Source organism: Galeopterus variegatus, unplaced genomic scaffold (assembly GCF_000696425.1).
Source record: "Galeopterus variegatus unplaced genomic scaffold, G_variegatus-3.0.2 Scaffold7409, whole genome shotgun sequence".
Taxonomy (NCBI): domain Eukaryota; kingdom Metazoa; phylum Chordata; class Mammalia; order Dermoptera; family Cynocephalidae; genus Galeopterus; species Galeopterus variegatus.
The window spans coordinates 34,609-51,644 of NW_007733520.1; the positions used below are offsets into that span (position 1 = coordinate 34,609).

The 17,036-nt window shown below is 35.3% G+C and overlaps 1 protein-coding gene across 1 annotated transcript in view; it reads right to left on the reverse strand.

The window, feature by feature from the left end:
* Positions 1–704: 704 nt before the first annotated feature.
* Positions 705–17,036, reverse strand: part of PPA1 (pyrophosphatase (inorganic) 1) — a 29,614-nt gene continuing 13,282 nt past the window's right edge. The window contains exons 5-11 of the mRNA XM_008591925.1: positions 15,111–15,197; positions 14,049–14,175; positions 9,092–9,219; positions 8,566–8,651; positions 3,363–3,432; positions 2,291–2,333; positions 705–1,059 (exon numbers count right to left, since the gene is read on the reverse strand). Of these exons, the coding sequence (XP_008590147.1) occupies positions 1,028–1,059; positions 2,291–2,333; positions 3,363–3,432; positions 8,566–8,651; positions 9,092–9,219; positions 14,049–14,175; positions 15,111–15,197 (573 nt within the window). The 3' untranslated portion in view covers positions 705–1,027. The remainder of the gene's footprint in view (positions 1,060–2,290; positions 2,334–3,362; positions 3,433–8,565; positions 8,652–9,091; positions 9,220–14,048; positions 14,176–15,110; positions 15,198–17,036) is intronic.

Consider the following 17,036-nt stretch of genomic DNA (forward strand, 5'->3'; position numbering starts at 1 on the left):
TACAGGGAATCCCTCGGTATCATTTCTTATAACTGTATGTGAATCTCCAATCTTCCCAATAAAAATTTCAATTAAAAAAATCTGAATGTTTACTACATGCCATGACATGAATAATGTCTGTCTTACAGATGAGAGAATTGAGGTTGAGGAGGTGGTAACTGAGCTAAGATTACAGAACTGGTAAGAAGATGGGCCCGGATTCAGACTCAGAGGTCTGTCCAGCTCCAAACATCATGAATTTAAGCACAAAGCTATTCTATTTGTTAACTTAGAGTATAATGTAAGTGACTTAAGGGTCCAATTAGTTGATTAAAGTAAAACAAAAAAGTAACTATATGAGGGTACTTCAAAAAATTCATGGAAAAATAGAATTGAAAGATAATAACAAGATTGAAAAATAGAATCTTTCCATGAACTTTTTGAAGTACCCTCATATCACTTCAAGGGTGAGCAAGGTTGTGCTTTCTGCTAGGATGATATAAATTAAAAAGCTTTTGCTTTAGAATGTGATGTCAGAAATTAGTAACAGAGCATAGTATTAAGACTACTGTAAGTATAGGGATTTCATTTCCTAAAAATAAACAGTTTTTGTCTAATAACCATAAAATTGAAGTATGTCATCAACAGAAAACAAACACCATAAAGTACCCATGCCTGCTTGGTACTGTTGGCTTCAAGTTGAAATAAAAACATCCTAAACCAAGTTTCAGCAAAATAATTTTATTTCTAACACATGGTAAACATATACATCCAGTATGTGCTCATCAAGCACATCTATTCACAAATGACTTCCAAATTACAGCTGCTTTGATATTTAGGCATGTACTGAAAGTTATCTTATGATAACAGATATGAAAAATGCTTTTACATGGATGACTTTTGAATACACTGGACTGGTCACAGCAGAATTTGCTTTAGTTAGATGAGTTCTATAAATTTAAAAGCTTTAAAAAGTGACTACTTTTGCGTCAATTCTTCCAGATGAATAGGATGCAGCAATATTAGCCTTTATTCCAGAGAGATCTCGTTAGTTTTTCTGATGGTGGAACCATTTATCCACTGTATTCAGAGAAAAAGAACAGGTTAGAACCACTGTTAAGAATCAAAATTACACCCAACATATAACAAATAATAATATACTTGCTTTAATGGATCTTACCATGGATTATCTTAAAACGAGCACAGATAAATGCAAAGTTTCACTACTGCAAAAGCAGGTAACTTATCAAAGGATTTTCTTTTGGGCTTCTTCACTCTTAACACTACTTGTATACTGTGAGTTTTCACAACAGATTTTTAAGTAGCAGAACTCTTTTCTTACCAGAAGGAACTTACAGAGAATTCTAACATCTAAAGGGTGAGAGAACAGTTTTCTGGGTGAAGCAGCCTGTGGCCAGATGGGGATATGGAGCCAGGAGGCTCAGGGTCCCTCCCACAGTGTCTATGAAGCATCTCACAGTGGATCATGGTTTAGAAAACAGTGTGATAAGGAGGTATAGAGCAGCCCATCCCTCTTCCCACATACACTACAGAACTCTGAAAACATTTCTCTTCCCTTTCTTTTCTCTCCCTTTATGTATATATGTATATGGTATGTTAAAATAATATATGTAAAATGCATGAACCTGGAAAACATTATGCTAAGTGAAATAAACCAGGCACAGGAAGACAAATACTGCATGATCTCACTTACATATGGAATCTAATAAAGCTGAACGCATAGAAGTAGAGAGTAGAGTGATGGTTACCAGAGGCTGAGGGGGTGGGTAGGGATGGAGGGAACGGGGAGTTGTTGATCAATGCTTCACTAAGGAGGAATAAGCTTATATATAATATATATATAATAAATAATACAGCATTGTATATTTCAAAATTGCTAAAAGAGAAGATTTTAAATGTTTTCACCATAAAAAAATAAGTATGTGAGTGATGAATTTGGTAATTAGCCTGATTTAATCATTCCACTTTGTAAACATATATGAAGACATCACATTGTGCCCTATAAATATATACAATTATCTGTCAACTAAAAATAAAATTTATATATATATATATACACAATTTTCCCATACATATACATAACTCCTTTTTTTTTTTGACCAGTAAGGGATCGTAACCCTTGGCTTGGGGTCCCTGCACCACACTCAGCCAGTGAGCTCACCAGCCATCTCTATATAGGATCCGAACCTGCGGCCTCGGCACAGGCAGCACCGCACCCTCCCGAGTGAGCCACGGGGCCAGCCCCATATACATAATTCTTAATGTTATTTTATTGGAATGTAGATCTTACCATCTGTTGGTATTGTACAGGCAGATTCACATGGTGGTGGTAACTAAAATAAAATATTACAATTAGTCTAATCCCAGGAAAAAAGCTAAAAAAGTATACTGGCAAAAATTTAAAAGAATTTGAAAAGAAGACTATCCCAATTTGGGGGCTCTAATAACTTATATAGGAACAATGCAAGGTTTGCTCTGCTGCTAAGAGATGCTAATAAATTCAAGCCTCTTGACTTTTAATAACACACAGGAAAATAATTAATAAAAGTAAATGTTTTTGAAATAAAGAATAAAAACTGACTTATACATATATAATGACTTTATGTATACATACATATATAAAATGAGGACAAAATGTTCTCATTGAAAAGTTATGATATGAATTTTTCTTATTCATCTCAACTTTGTCAGGATTCATATACAAATAAAGAAAAATCTAAACACACCAGTTTCATCATTAAGTTGTCCTTTTACCCTGGACTACCCCATTAAGGCAGTAAAAAGTCAGACCTCATTTTGTTTTCCTTATTTAATATTGTAAATGAAAATAATTTAGAATGATCTAGGTCCGTCTTTTTGTTAATCCAAATCAGATCATTAAAAACAGTACAAAAAACAAAATTATGGCTTTGATGATGGTTTACTACCTCCCAAGAAGTCTCTTCTAGTATTATAAATTATTCTGGCAGTGACACCTAAAATTTGATAACCTAGCAAGAAAGGTTATATTTCCTTGCTATAACCAAGTCAAGTAAATTCCCATTGGTTCTTTTGTGAAAAAATGGTTTATGATAGGTAATAGGCACTTAGGTTACTCGGTACGTTCTGGAATCATTTTCCTTTTTACAAGTTATACTACTTTGCTGTCTGTCCAACTTATGCTTGTCTAGGACCACCTCTCAGCTTCGCCCCTCAGTCAAATGTCTACTTGCGCTTATTCGTGGTTTCTAATTTCAAGGCTCCACACAGTAACATGCATGTAGGAGGGACTCAAATATTTGTTGCAAGAAGTACTTCTCCCCATTTAGCACCGTATATTTTAGCCACCACGTATTTTCTTTTTAAAGGAAAAATGTACATACAGCATCCACAATGGCTTTGGCAGCATCAGGATCACACTTGAAAGGGCTCTCAGACAGCGTTGTATTCATGCTATTAAATAAAACAAAAGTAACCATATAACAAAATCACAAAAAATTCTCTCAAAAATTAAAAAATAAGTTGAAGATGGTAGATCAGATGACATCCAAGTATGGTTTAAATGAAAGCTTTCTCACCTATATTAAACATCTTATTTATTTCGGCAAGGTACAGTTCTTGTAGTCAGTTTTATTCAAATATCTTAACAAGTTCAGATTTAAGAATCTAAGATAAAATACTTTGTAATTCTCGCTGAAATAGCTAAGGAATGCAAATTAAAATGAGAAACATGGGCCGGCCCGGTGGCGCACTGCTACAGTGCGCCGCTTGGGAAGCGCGGCGGCGCTCCCGCCCGAGGGTTCGGATCCCACATACAGACCGGTTCCCGCTCACTGGCTGAGCGAGGTGCGGGAGCAACGCCGAGGGTTGCAATCCCGTTGCCGGTCCCCGGTCCGGTACGGGGGCAACACTGAGGGTTGCGATCCGTTGCCGGACACGGAAAAAGACAAAAGACAAAAAAAAAAAAAAAAATGAGAAACATATATTTCCTAATCGGAAAAATGAAACAAACAAGAAATCCCAGTTCTTATCAGTGGTAGAGAAACATCTGAAACAGACACTCCTGGAAGGAGTTCATCATTTCCAAAAAATAATTCAGTAAAATGTATCCAAAACCTTTAAAAAGTTCACAGGCTTTGATAGAGAAATTCTGTCTCTAAGAACCCAGAACAAGATTAAAACAATGATGTACAAAGATGTGCACCATAACCCATTCACAATTAATAATAGTGAAAGATTAGAAGTAATCAATATGACCAACAATAATAAATGATTAAAAAAGGCTATCCACAAAATGGAATATTATACATAGATGGAATGTTATATTATAAAAATATTATCTTTTAATTACATGGGGAAATGCTTATAGTGTTGAATTTAAAAAAATCATAAAACAGTATATATATAATAATATGATCTAATTATTTTTTTAAGTATTATATATTTACATAAAGAACTGCAAAAAAATCCTCCAAATATTAATAGGGGTATTTGGAAAAAGTGTGATTATGGGTGATTTTTAGGAAATATGTTTTCTTTTTGCTTAGCTGTAGTTTAAATTTTCCTATATTTTAATTATTGAAGTATTAATATAATACATGTATAAGCAGAAATATTTTATTAAAATGAAATACCTAGGGTTATCTGCTACTTAACATACATTAAGGCCATTTTCATATAAATAGTAAGATACTACAAAATAGAGAAGTTAACTTAGAAGCTAAGTCTTATGATTGTACACTTTCACACAAAAGGGTAACTCACTCTCCTTGCTTTTTCTCGTTTGTGGAAGAACAATGTTTTCATTTTAGAGGACATTATCCTGTCACAGAATAAAAGATTCCTGAAAGAATTATTTTTATTCATTAGGATTTTCTCACACTCAGAAAAAAAATCTTAACTGCCTAGATAATTTTTGACATTTTAAAAAAACTGAAAGTATTATATAGTTAGAAAACTCAAAAAGCACAGAAAGTCACAAAATGAAAGCCTTTCTCTCATCTCCAAAAGGATGTCTCCAAAGGCAATCATTATTGATATTCTTGTGTTTCCCTCCAGAAAAAAACATTAAAAATATAAGTAGGTAAATAGATGCTGGGATGTGTGTGTGTATTTACCTTGCATAAATGGGATCATACTAAATACACTACTATGGACTTTGCTTTTCTCACTTAATATATTTTGGACATCATTCCATGTCAATACATACAGATTTTTTTTAATGTGCCACATAGTGTTCTACTATATGGATGTACTTAACCATAACATTTTGGTTTTGCTAACTTTCTGCTATTATAAATGATGCTGTATTGAAAATCCTTATACATATACCTTGGTGAAGGTTTTGGAATATATGTATAGGATACATTCATAGCAGTGGTGCTACAAAGAAAAATACCAGTATATGCATTTAAAATTTTTGAACTACATTTGGCAAGGTGCCCTTCACAAAGGTTGTACCCATTTATACTCCCACCAATTATAAATGTTCTTGGCATTCCTGGCTATCATCTATTTTTTTTTTTAGTTTTGCAAATCTTATGGGGTATAACATTATCTTGCTGAATTACATTTTAAATTATGAGACTGTACATCTTCTAATTGAACTGCCTCTTCCTGTCTTTTCCCCATCATCTACAGAGTTGTTAGTCTTTTTTTCTCATCAACTTGAAAATGCTATTTATAAATTAAGGAATTTAGCAAATTAACAAATTAAGGAACTGATGTTTTTTTTTTTTTTTCCTTTTTGTCTTTTTTACTGACCGGTAATGGGATCGCAACCCTCGGTGTCACGCCCGTACCGGGGACCGGCAACGGGATCGCAACCCTCGGTGTTGCGCCCACACCGCGCTCAGCCAGTGAGCGGGAACCGGTCTCCACATGGGATCCGAACCCTCGGTGGGAGCGCCGCCACACTCCCAAGCGGCGCACTCTCCAGTGCACCACCGGGCCGGCCCTGATGTTGTTTTTTAAAAAAAAGAAACTGGGAAAAATTGTCTTCTGATACCTAAAAAATAATACCATTAAATAAAACTTTCTTCTATGCATTTTGAGTTTTGTGTTCTGTTTGGAAAGGCTTTCCCTAATACAAGTTAATAACTACATTCATCTATGCTTTTTCTAGAATTTTTTAACATTAAAATTTTTCATCTGTCTGGAATTAAATACTAATGTAAGACAAGAGTTGCAAACTCAAATGCCAGCAGAGAGCACCAAATTAACCTAAGGGTGTAAAATGGGCTGTAAAATAGGATGGAAGAAAACCAGTGCTGTGCTGCTTTCTACAGGGAACACATGAGCCCCTGCCTGGTTATGGTTACAGCATCTTTTTTTTTTTTTAAAGATGACCAGTAAGGGGATCTTAACACTTGACTTGGTGTTGTCAGCACCATGCTCTTGCAGTGAGCTAACCAGCCATCCCTATATGGGATCTGAACCCATGGCCTTGGTGTTATCAGCACCACACTCTCTCGAGTGAGCCACGGGCCGGCCCCTACAGCATCTTTTAAAAACAAAACAAAACAGCCAGAATGTGATGGTGGTTGACAGTATGCATCTCTGGTATAAGGAGTGTATGAGATAAAAATCTAGTCTTATTTTCTTCCTAAATAGCCAGTTAGTCCAAAACAATTGATCCATCCCTCCTCCCACAACTAGGCATACCACCAGCAGCGTGGGGCCTGCCTGGGTTCCTGAGGTATGGAGCTAGTAGCCACCAGCAAGTAGGTAAGGAGCATGCCAAAAACATCACCTCCATGTGGGTTGTGGGTGGCCCACCACAACCACCACAATAACCACGGCTGAGGCAAAACCACCACAACCACCACGCAGATGGTCCACCAGCCACTGGAGTGCACTGACACAAGGAGAGCCACCAGCAGAGACCAAAGAAAAGAAGAGGATGTCTCTCTCCACAAAGCCCATTCCAGAGGGACAGAAGAAGCATATGCTCAATGACAATATTGGGGGACCTGAGCACACCTCTCAGCATTGGACAGATCATCTAGGCAACAAATCAACAGAGTAACCATTACTCTTTCGGAAGGAGAGAAGAAATCTAGGGTTATCAGAGGTGGGAAGGGGGAGAGAGAGGGGGAGGGGGGAGATTGGACAAGGCATAAAGAATAAGTACGATTTGTAACAATATTATGCAAGTAATATTGATTTGATCAACATATGTCAACATTGAACCCCCAAAATATGTATAATCAAATCAATTATGATTCAGTTAAAAAAAAAAAAAAAAGGTTAGGATGGTTAAAAAAAAAAGTGTAGCATTCTGTGGCCTACTATAATATACTTATTTAAAAGAAAAAAATAAATAAATAAAAACCAAAACAAAACAAACTATTGACCCAAAATACCTTCTTCATTATAAACTAAATTCCCATTTATCTTCAGCTCTACTTTAGGTCTACCAAACTCTAACCGAACTCAATAATTGGACTTTATTCTTTAATACCAAACTTTAAGTAAAACAATAGAGAGCTACTAAAATAATTAACCCTTCTCTCTACCACCACTACCTTCTTTTTTTTTTCAGAATTTTCCTGGCTATTCTCACATGCAAATTTTTTAAGGTGAAACTGAATGTTATTCTTGAACAAAAAGTATATCTTTCTATTTAATATATTTTATATTCCTCAATAGAATCTTAAAGTTTCTTCTCTGGGTCCTACAGATTTATTGTTTATACCTGGGTGTTTTTAAAAAACATTCTATGTAGGATCTTTTCTCCATTACAGATGCTGTTATAGTTTATTTAGAAAGCTATCAATATTCATACATACTCATGTTGTTATCAATCACCTTGCTGAATTCTTTATATTTTTTTAGGGTTTGCAGTGCACACAATCATACCATCTGCAACAATTTGCTCCTCACTTTCCAATATTCCTACATCTTACTTCTTCCTCTTAATAACTTCATTTACTTTCTCTTATTTACTTCATTGTATTTCCAACAACAACATTAGTTAAGTGATGATAGTGAGCATCTTATAAATCTTTAAATATCTCCTATAAATCTTTAAATACTTAACAAGTAGTATATCGTATTGATTAAGAACATGGGTTTGGGGGCCAGACACACTTTGGTGTAAGTCCCATCCCCAACACTTATTATGGGGTGAATATGGTTAAGTTCAGTCTTCCTATATCTCTGTTACATGCTTAGCAAATATTAACTGCTCAATAAAATCAGCTATTATTGTAAGTAGCAGTAAATCCAGTGTGAATGGTAGATACTGGTTTAGCTGCAACATATCTTACATATTTACACCAGAGAATGACAGCCCTTGCACTGAAACTTATTTTTACATTATGTTCGTAGCACCCTGATGCTAGGAGCCTTTCCCAGTCACCTCGCACAGCTCTGATCTCACTGTCCCCTCTAAAGTTTTAGTTTATGCTTGTTCAGAGAGTGTCTTATGGATACTGTTCAGTTGTTTATTATATAGTTACCTTCCACTGACTGACAAAACCAGTTATCTCTTTTCTAAGTGAATATAACAGTACAGAGTTTAATGGTTATTAAAATCTTTGGTGCAAGCTGGTGTTAAACATGCAGAAAAGAGTTAACACTTACCAACTGATTCCTCTTCCGTCTGCTTTCTTAGTCACTAATGCTTTCCAATGGTCATGAGTACTTTTAACAATATCAACTGCAAAGTCCTACAATTTGAAGAAACATGCATTAAAATGATAGAAAGGTGTGCTTTTCCTATTATAAACATTTTCCCAAAGCTTGATACTTTGTTTTGAATCACTTCCTTGTGTTAAAAATGGAACAAAACATTTAAATGAACAAATAAACACTAAGACTGTCTTATGTCTTTAGACTTTTATCAATCTTTAGATGGTAATAATAGGATTAAAATTATAAAAGTCTCAATACAAACAGGCCTACAGCTATAGGTCTTTTTTTTTTTTAAAGATGACCGGTAAGGGGATCTTAACCCTTGACTTGGTGTTGTCAGCACCACGCTCAGCCAGTGAGCGAACCGGTCATCCATATATAGGATCGAACCACAGCCTTGGTGTTATCAGCACCACACTCTCCCCAGTGAGCCACAGGCCAGCCCCTAAAGTTATAGTTCTGAATGACACATTACCTTATCTTTAAATTCTGCATTGAAAGCAAACTCATTTTCTGGTTTTCCATCAGGAACCTTGTACCTTCTAAACCAGTCCACGGTAGCTTCTAGGTAGCCAGGTTTCAGCCGTTTGACATCATTAATATCTGAAAAGAGAATAAGCAGACTGCAAGATACATAAATAATTTTCCATGCATTCAACCAAAATATCAAGTATTTAATATGAGAAAGCTATGGGATAAATTATCAAAAAAATTCAAGGTTTTATAACGCCAAGATCAAGGGTTTGGATCCCCATCCAGGCCAGCTGCAAAAAAAAAAAAAAAAAAGTTCAAGATAATGTTAGAGCTAACCATTTTGTTGAGACCCATACACATTAAAAAGAAATCACCTGGTGTCTTAGAACAGCTCTGACATTAAATACTAAGAGAACGATCAGTACATACTAACTTCTATTCGATAAAAGAGGGAAAATGACCAGGGGCGACGTAATGAAAGAACCAGTTTGGCAGTATGAGTAACTTCTATGAGGGTAGAAGATACTAAAAAAAGGCAGGTTCAGGCTGTATTTCAGAGAATCACACCCCCATTACATACTAAAAGACAAGAAAAATGGATCAGCTTAATATCCATTGATAGGTTACATATTAAATGTGACTAGACTTTGCTTGATAGTACAGGCATTCTACATCATAATGCTTTAGTTCTAGCCAACAGAAAAGTGTGCTCCTTAAAAAACTTTTTAAAGTTTCTGTATAGCCATCCCCAATGGCTAGCCTCAGTGTCATCAAACTAAACTTTAAATGACCAAACTCTGCGTAATGCCAGCAAATAGAAGATAAAAGTGCTAAAAAGTCAATCAGGAAAAGTATTAGTGGAAAGAGAAACATTCAACAGCAGCAGCTTATTTATATCTGTATAAGATAACATTGCTTCAGTCCAATTTATGATCTACTTAAAGAATTATCATGCATTCTATTATCACAGTACCACTAAGAGTACAGAAAGTTTACATAGTAAACTGGGAAATGTTTAAACACTGATAAATTTCAAAGAACTTATAATTAACACAAAATGTATCACCTGACAGTAATAATCTGAAAACCCAGAATTGTTAATCTGTACTTCACTGAGAAACAACTTCATCAATGAGTACGATGCTTATGTGTAGTTTTTTGCCTTTAGTTTTTACTGACTACACTCATTTCTAAAGTTACTTAGGTCAGCACCTTTCCTCCCCATCCCCTTCAGTAAGGTTATTTCATATATTTGTAACACAGTTAGATTCTTTTGTCACGGTCTGCATTCCTTCCTGGAATTGAGCTCGTAAGTGATTTTTTAAAATGTGCATACATTAAGATTCACTCCTTGTGGTGTGTATTAGTTATCTATTGCTGCTGCAATAAACTACCACAAATTTAGTGGCTGAAAACACAAATTTATTATCTAACAGTTCTGTGGGTCAGAAGTCCACGTCTCATCAGCCTAAGATCAAGGTGCCAGCAGCGCTGTGTTCCTTTCTGAAGGCTCCAGGAAGACTCTGTTTCCTTGCCTTTTCCAGCTTTTACAAGCTGCCCCCTTTCCTTGGCTTGTGCCACCCCCCGCCCCCAACACTTTTAAAGCCAGCATCTTTGCACCTCTCTGACTCTTCTCCTACCATCACATCTCTCTCTGACCGTGGCTGGGAAAGGGTCTGCTTTCAAGGACTCATGTGACTGAACTGGGCCCACCTGGATAATACAGGATACCCTCCCTATCTCAAGGTTCTTAACCTTAATGTCTGAAAGTCCACTGGCCATGTAAGGTAGTATATTCACAGGTTTTAGGGGTTAAGAAGTAGACATCTTTGGGGTGGAGGCATTATTGTGCTATTGAAAAGTTCTACGAGTTTTGATAAATGCATAGTATCATGTATTCACCATTAGTGTCACATAGAATAGTTTTCCCTCTTGTGGTGGGCAGAATATGGTCCTCCCAAAGATGTCCATCTCTTAATTCCCAGGATCTGTAAATATGTCATGTGTCATGGCAAGGGGGAATGAAGGTTGCAGACTAAAACTAAGGTTGCCAATCAGCTGACATTAAAATTGGGAGATTGTCCTGGGTTATCTGGGTGGGCCCAATGTAATCATAAAGGTCCTTATAATGTGGAAGAGGGAGACGGAAAAGTCAGAGTTAGAGAAGGAGCTATGACAAGGAAAGCAAATTTGGAGCGATACAATATAAAAGCCCAACTTGCCAAGGAATGTGGACAGCCTCTAGAAGCTGGAAAAAGCAAGGACATGGATTTTCTCCTAGAGCTGCCAGAGGGACACTTTGATTTCAGCCCAGTGAAACCCATTTGGGACAGGCAAGAGAAGACTAATTCAATAACTAGATAAACGAATTAGATCACAATCTAACTAAAAGCAAGGTTGATATAAAAATAGTCAAGGGCCGAGCCTGTGGCGCACTTGGAGAGTGCGGCGCTGGGAGCGCAGCGGGGTTCGGATCCTATACAGGGATGGCCAGTGTGCTCACTGGCTGAGCGCAGTGCGGCCAGTCTCAAAAAGGACAAAAAATAATAATAATAAAAAATAAAAAAAATAAACAAAAATAGTCAAGATAAGTTAGACAGAGTTATAAGGTATAAACATTGCTTTTACCAAAAGGACTTCAGACAATCAAATTATAGCATTAGCCCACACATTTATGGTCAACTGATTTTCAACAAGGATGCCAAGACAATTCAATGCAGGAAAAAAAAACTTTTCAACAAATGTTGCTGGGACAACTGGATATCCACACGCAAAAGAATGAGGCTGGACCCCTATTTCAAACCATATACAAAACTTAACTCAAAATAAATCAAAGACTTCAATGTAAAAGCTAAATTTATAAAACTCTTAGAATGAAACATAAGGTTGATTTTAAAAAATTTATTTTTTCTTAAAATAAGTCTTAATACATTTAAAAAGATTAAGATCATAGAAAATATGTTCTCTGACCACAATAACAGAAGGAAACTTAGAAAACTCACAAATGTGTGGACATTAAAAAACACTCTCCTAATTAAACAATGGGTAAAAAGAAAAATCACAGGGAAATTAGAGAGTACTTTGATATAAAAATCAAAGCACAACATGTGGAAATGTATAGCAGGGATTTATGCAGTGCTTAGAGGAAAATTTATACTTGTAAACACATATATCAAAAACAAGAAAATCTCAAGTCAGTAAGGAAATACAAGTTTAAATCTTTGTGACCTTGAATTAGGCAATAGTTTCTTAGATCTGACATCAAAAGCACAAGCAACAAAAGAAAAAATAGACAGACTGAACTTCATCAAAATGAAAAACTTGAGTACTTCAGAGGATGCTATGTAGATAATGAAATCTACAGAATGGAAGAAAATATGGGCAAATCACCTATTTGATAAATTCCTACTATCCAGATTATATAAAAATGCTTATAACTCAACAATAAAGGCACACCCACTAGGATGGCTATAATCAAAAGGATAAATGTAAGTGCTAGTGAGGATGTGGAGAAATTGGAACCTTCATGCACTGCTGGTGAGAACATAAAATAGTACAGCTGCTTTGGAAAAAAGTTCACAGTTCCTCAAAAGGTTAAACGCAGAGTTACAGTAAGACTCAGCAACTCCACTCTTAGATATATACCCAGGAGAACTAAAAACATATATCCAAACAAAAACTTGTACAGGAATGCTCATAACAGCATTATTCATAGTAGCCGAAAACAACCCAAATGTCTATCAACTGATGAATGGATAAACAAAATGTGGTGCATCCACACAATGGAATAACATTCATCCATAAAAAAAAAAGGGAACAATGACACATGCTGCAACATGGATGAACCTAGAAAACATGCTAAATGAAAGAAGCCACGTGAAACATCTAGAATAGGCAGATCCATAGAGACAAAGAGCAGATTAGTGGTTGGCAGGAGCTGGGAGTGGGAGAGAATAGGAAGTGACCTGAAGAAATGGGGATGGTTGCACAATCTTGTGAATGTATTAAATGCCACTGAATTGTACACTGTAGTTAAAATGATCAATTTTGTGATTTGAATTTTACTGCCAAAAAAAGGGAATGAAGTGCTGATACATGCTACAATGTGGCTGAACCTAGAAAACACTATGCTAAGTGAAATAAGCCAGACACATAGGCCACTTATTAATGATTCCATTTATATGAAATGTTCAGAACAGGCAAATCCATAGAGATGGAAAGTAGATTAGTAGTTGCCAGGGACTGAGTGGGGGGGATACAGAGTGACTGCCAATGGATACAGGATTTCCTTTTGGGGAGACGAAAATGTTCTGGAATTAGATGGTGGTAATGGTTGTACAACTTAGTGAATACAGTATTAAAAACTGCTGAATTGTATTCTAAAATGGTGACTTCTGGGTTGGCTGGTAAGGTCACTTGGTAGAGCGTGGTGCTGATAACACCAAAGTCAAGGGTTTGGATCCCTGTACTGGCCAGCTGCTAAAAAAAATTTTTTTTTAAAAAGGTGACTTTTATGGTATGTGAATTATACCTCAATTTACATACAATATGAGGTATATAATGTGAATTATACCTCAATTTACATACAATAAACATACTCAACATTTTTTAAAAATAAATAGAAAAAGGTGACTTTTATGGTATGTGAATTATACCTCAATTTACATACAATAAACATACTCAACATTTTTTAAAAATAAATAGAACATAGCAACTGATTATTAGTGTTTGGGGAAGGAAAAGCAAAAAACATAAACTACCAGATTCTTTCTTTTCTGAATGAAGGAGAAAGTTTACCCCAAGTTCAGCAGTAGAAATAGCAATGCTTTGTCCAATGCTTTGCTCTGCCGTTCCTTAACACTTTGAAGGCATAGGCTTACAATTCCATCATTACAGGTTAAGTTTGGTGGTGCTTACGAATTAGTTAGAAAGATTTCACACTCTTCACATTTTCTTACCATTATAATTAGCTGCATCAGGATCATCCACATTAATGGCAATGACTTTCCAGTCAGTTTCTCCTTCATCAATCATAGCCAATATGCCCAGAATTTTCACCTTGATTATTTCACCTCTTGCACATACCTGAGAGTCAATAACCACAGTCAAGACAACACTATAGAATGAAACACTGGAAGAAAAGTTTTACTTGGTAGATAAGAGGAAATAAGGAAGAAGCCAAGTTTCTGCAAACTTACCTGAAGATTGTTCCTCTAAGCACATTTTTAAAAGCTAGACAAGTAAATGCTTCATCAGTCCTATTAAAGGTGAAAATAGGATGTATATGTCCTATTTCCTTATAGGTCACCAGAAAACCAGTAACATAGTTCAGGGTAATTAAAGTTTTTTACTCTATGATTGGTTGTGGGGAAGAATAAGACCTCCATAATTTGTTTCAAATACATATCTTAATGTACTTCCTTTACCTTTATTCTGTAGAAGCCACTGAGTTAGCAAGTCACACAATATGACTTAAAAATTTTATGACAAAAAGATGGAATGACAACTTAGTTTTTAGTTGTTTCTACTTTCTCTGAGCCTGAGAGAGGTCACAAAGAAATAACTATTATCAGAATCTTAGAGCAACCCACTTGACAGAGGAATCCCTACAAAAAGTCTCCAGCTCATGAGATTATTTGGCTTGGGTCAATTCACTGATCACTCCAAACCATTAGGCAAGGTTTGCCTTAAACTCGTAGTGAGACGAAATTTCCTATCCTTCAACTATTGACTAGTTTTCTGTCTTCTACAGCAATGCAGAACATGCCCACTTCTTCTACTTATATGTTCAGTCATACACACATTATATACACATTTTTTTCCCAGACTAGATTTAAATGTACAGATTATAATATACAAATGCTTAGAATGAAATGGAAGCTTTTAATTTAATCACCCAGAGACATCATTATTTCACTAAAATTCATATATTTTATTCACAATATTTTTTAAAGTATGAACTTTGGTATATTTCATTAACATCACATCAACACTAAAGAAAAACTGTCAGATTTCATTACCTTGCTTCCAATTTCACACACATCAATTGGATCATTGTCACCACAATAGCCAGTATGTTTGTCATTGTGTCCTGGGTCTTCCCAAGTCTAAAAAAAAAAAATAAAGTTTAGACTATATCATTCCTACACATGCTGACAAAGTGGTTCATGTTGACACTAACATCCCATGAACACTTCTGCAAGAATATGAATCTTCAGCTATTTTTTTCTCATTTTTTAAGTTCTTTATTCACATTTAAGAACCTTAACTGCACACAATAATTTCAATTAAATGCTGGAGCTCCTATTATACATATAACACTAAACTAAATTTAAGTTTAAAACAGATAATAATCCTATTTAAAACAAACAAAAATCAACTACTTAATAACTGAGACTAGGCAAACACAAATATAGACCCAAATATTTACTTTAAAAATATATCAAAAGAAAACGACTTTGATAAACTCTTCTAGGTACCTACTATCTGCTACTAACTAGATTTCTTTTACAACAACGTTCTAAAACAGAGGTAGGTAGGCATTAACATCAAAATGGAAACGATATGCTCTGATGGTAAAAGTGTCATTGCTAACCAAGAACCAAGGCTGAAAAGTTTAATTGGGATTTTCTGAAACTTTGAATGACTGGCTTTCTTTCCTTGCTAAATTGCAAGCCAGAGTCATTGCAGAACATCTCACAAGAGAACTGAAAGCCTGTGCTTGCCAGAAAGTTAAGTTTAAAATGGAACTTTTTTTGGTACTTTTCTCCCCCAATCAGAACATATTACTTAGATTTGTTTGCCTACTCAACTGGAGTAAAGGCAACAAGATAAAGCAAAGGGGGAGAAAGAAAGACCACATCTAACAAAGCCAACATTAAGAGAGCAAAACCCAACCCACAAAAGAATAAGTATTTCAGCAATGTTTCCCAAAGGGACAGTATTTCAAGGCTAAATACTAAATCAACTGAAGGACAAAGTAAAGTGCTATGACTTTGTGATTACCTAATAAACTAGATGAGTTCTAGTAACTTACAGATCGTTTCATAGTAGATTACACTTAATGAACGTAATGGTTAATAAAAACAAACCATCTATCAACAGAAAAAAAAATCTAAATTGAATATTTAGTAAGTGTCACAGCATTAAATCACAACTGCCGCAGTATTAGCCTAGCCAAACCAGAATCAAATATGTCATTTACTCATAATAGGCACGATTCTAGTGATTCTTCATTTGAATATGAAATAACCTATTACATAGTGGCATTGTGCTGGGGATAAATTGGTAAACAGTGCAGATACACCTTTTCCTCAAAGGATAGACTGTTTAAGAAATCAGGATCTCATCCCAACTTTATTGCAAAGAGCTTGATCTAAAAAAGAAGGAATCAGGACTCTAAACATAAAAGTCAACAGCTATGAGAATTTGTGGGTGTCAGGTACTAAGGGCTTGATTTCTCATGATAATCATATGAGCTAAGGAATATTAATATCTCAGGGAGGAGACATTAATGTCTCAAGGAGGAAGAAAGGGAAGCAAGTTAGTTAAGCTAGGAAGTGGCCAACTTGAGATTTGAACCCTGGTCTGTCTGGTGCCAAAAATCAGTGCTTTTAACCACTACCATACATTGTCTGTCTTTACTTAATAGACTTGTCACTCAATCTGTAAAGAAAGAATTTATATAGCTTATAAACAGTCCAGAGAGGGAAAAAAAAGTATTTAGAGAGGGAAAAAGAGTATTCTAGAAAAGGATAAACTTTCAAATCTGAATTTAAACATTCTAAATATTTACCTTTCAATATTTATCTTGCAAATAAATTCTTCAAGAAAGCATTAAATGAGTTAATTACCCCTTGTTATGCCTTTAAAATCTACTATAGCAAAAACTTTCTGAAGGTGTTTAAATCTTTTTTTTTTTTTTTTTTTTTTTTTTTTTACAAAAA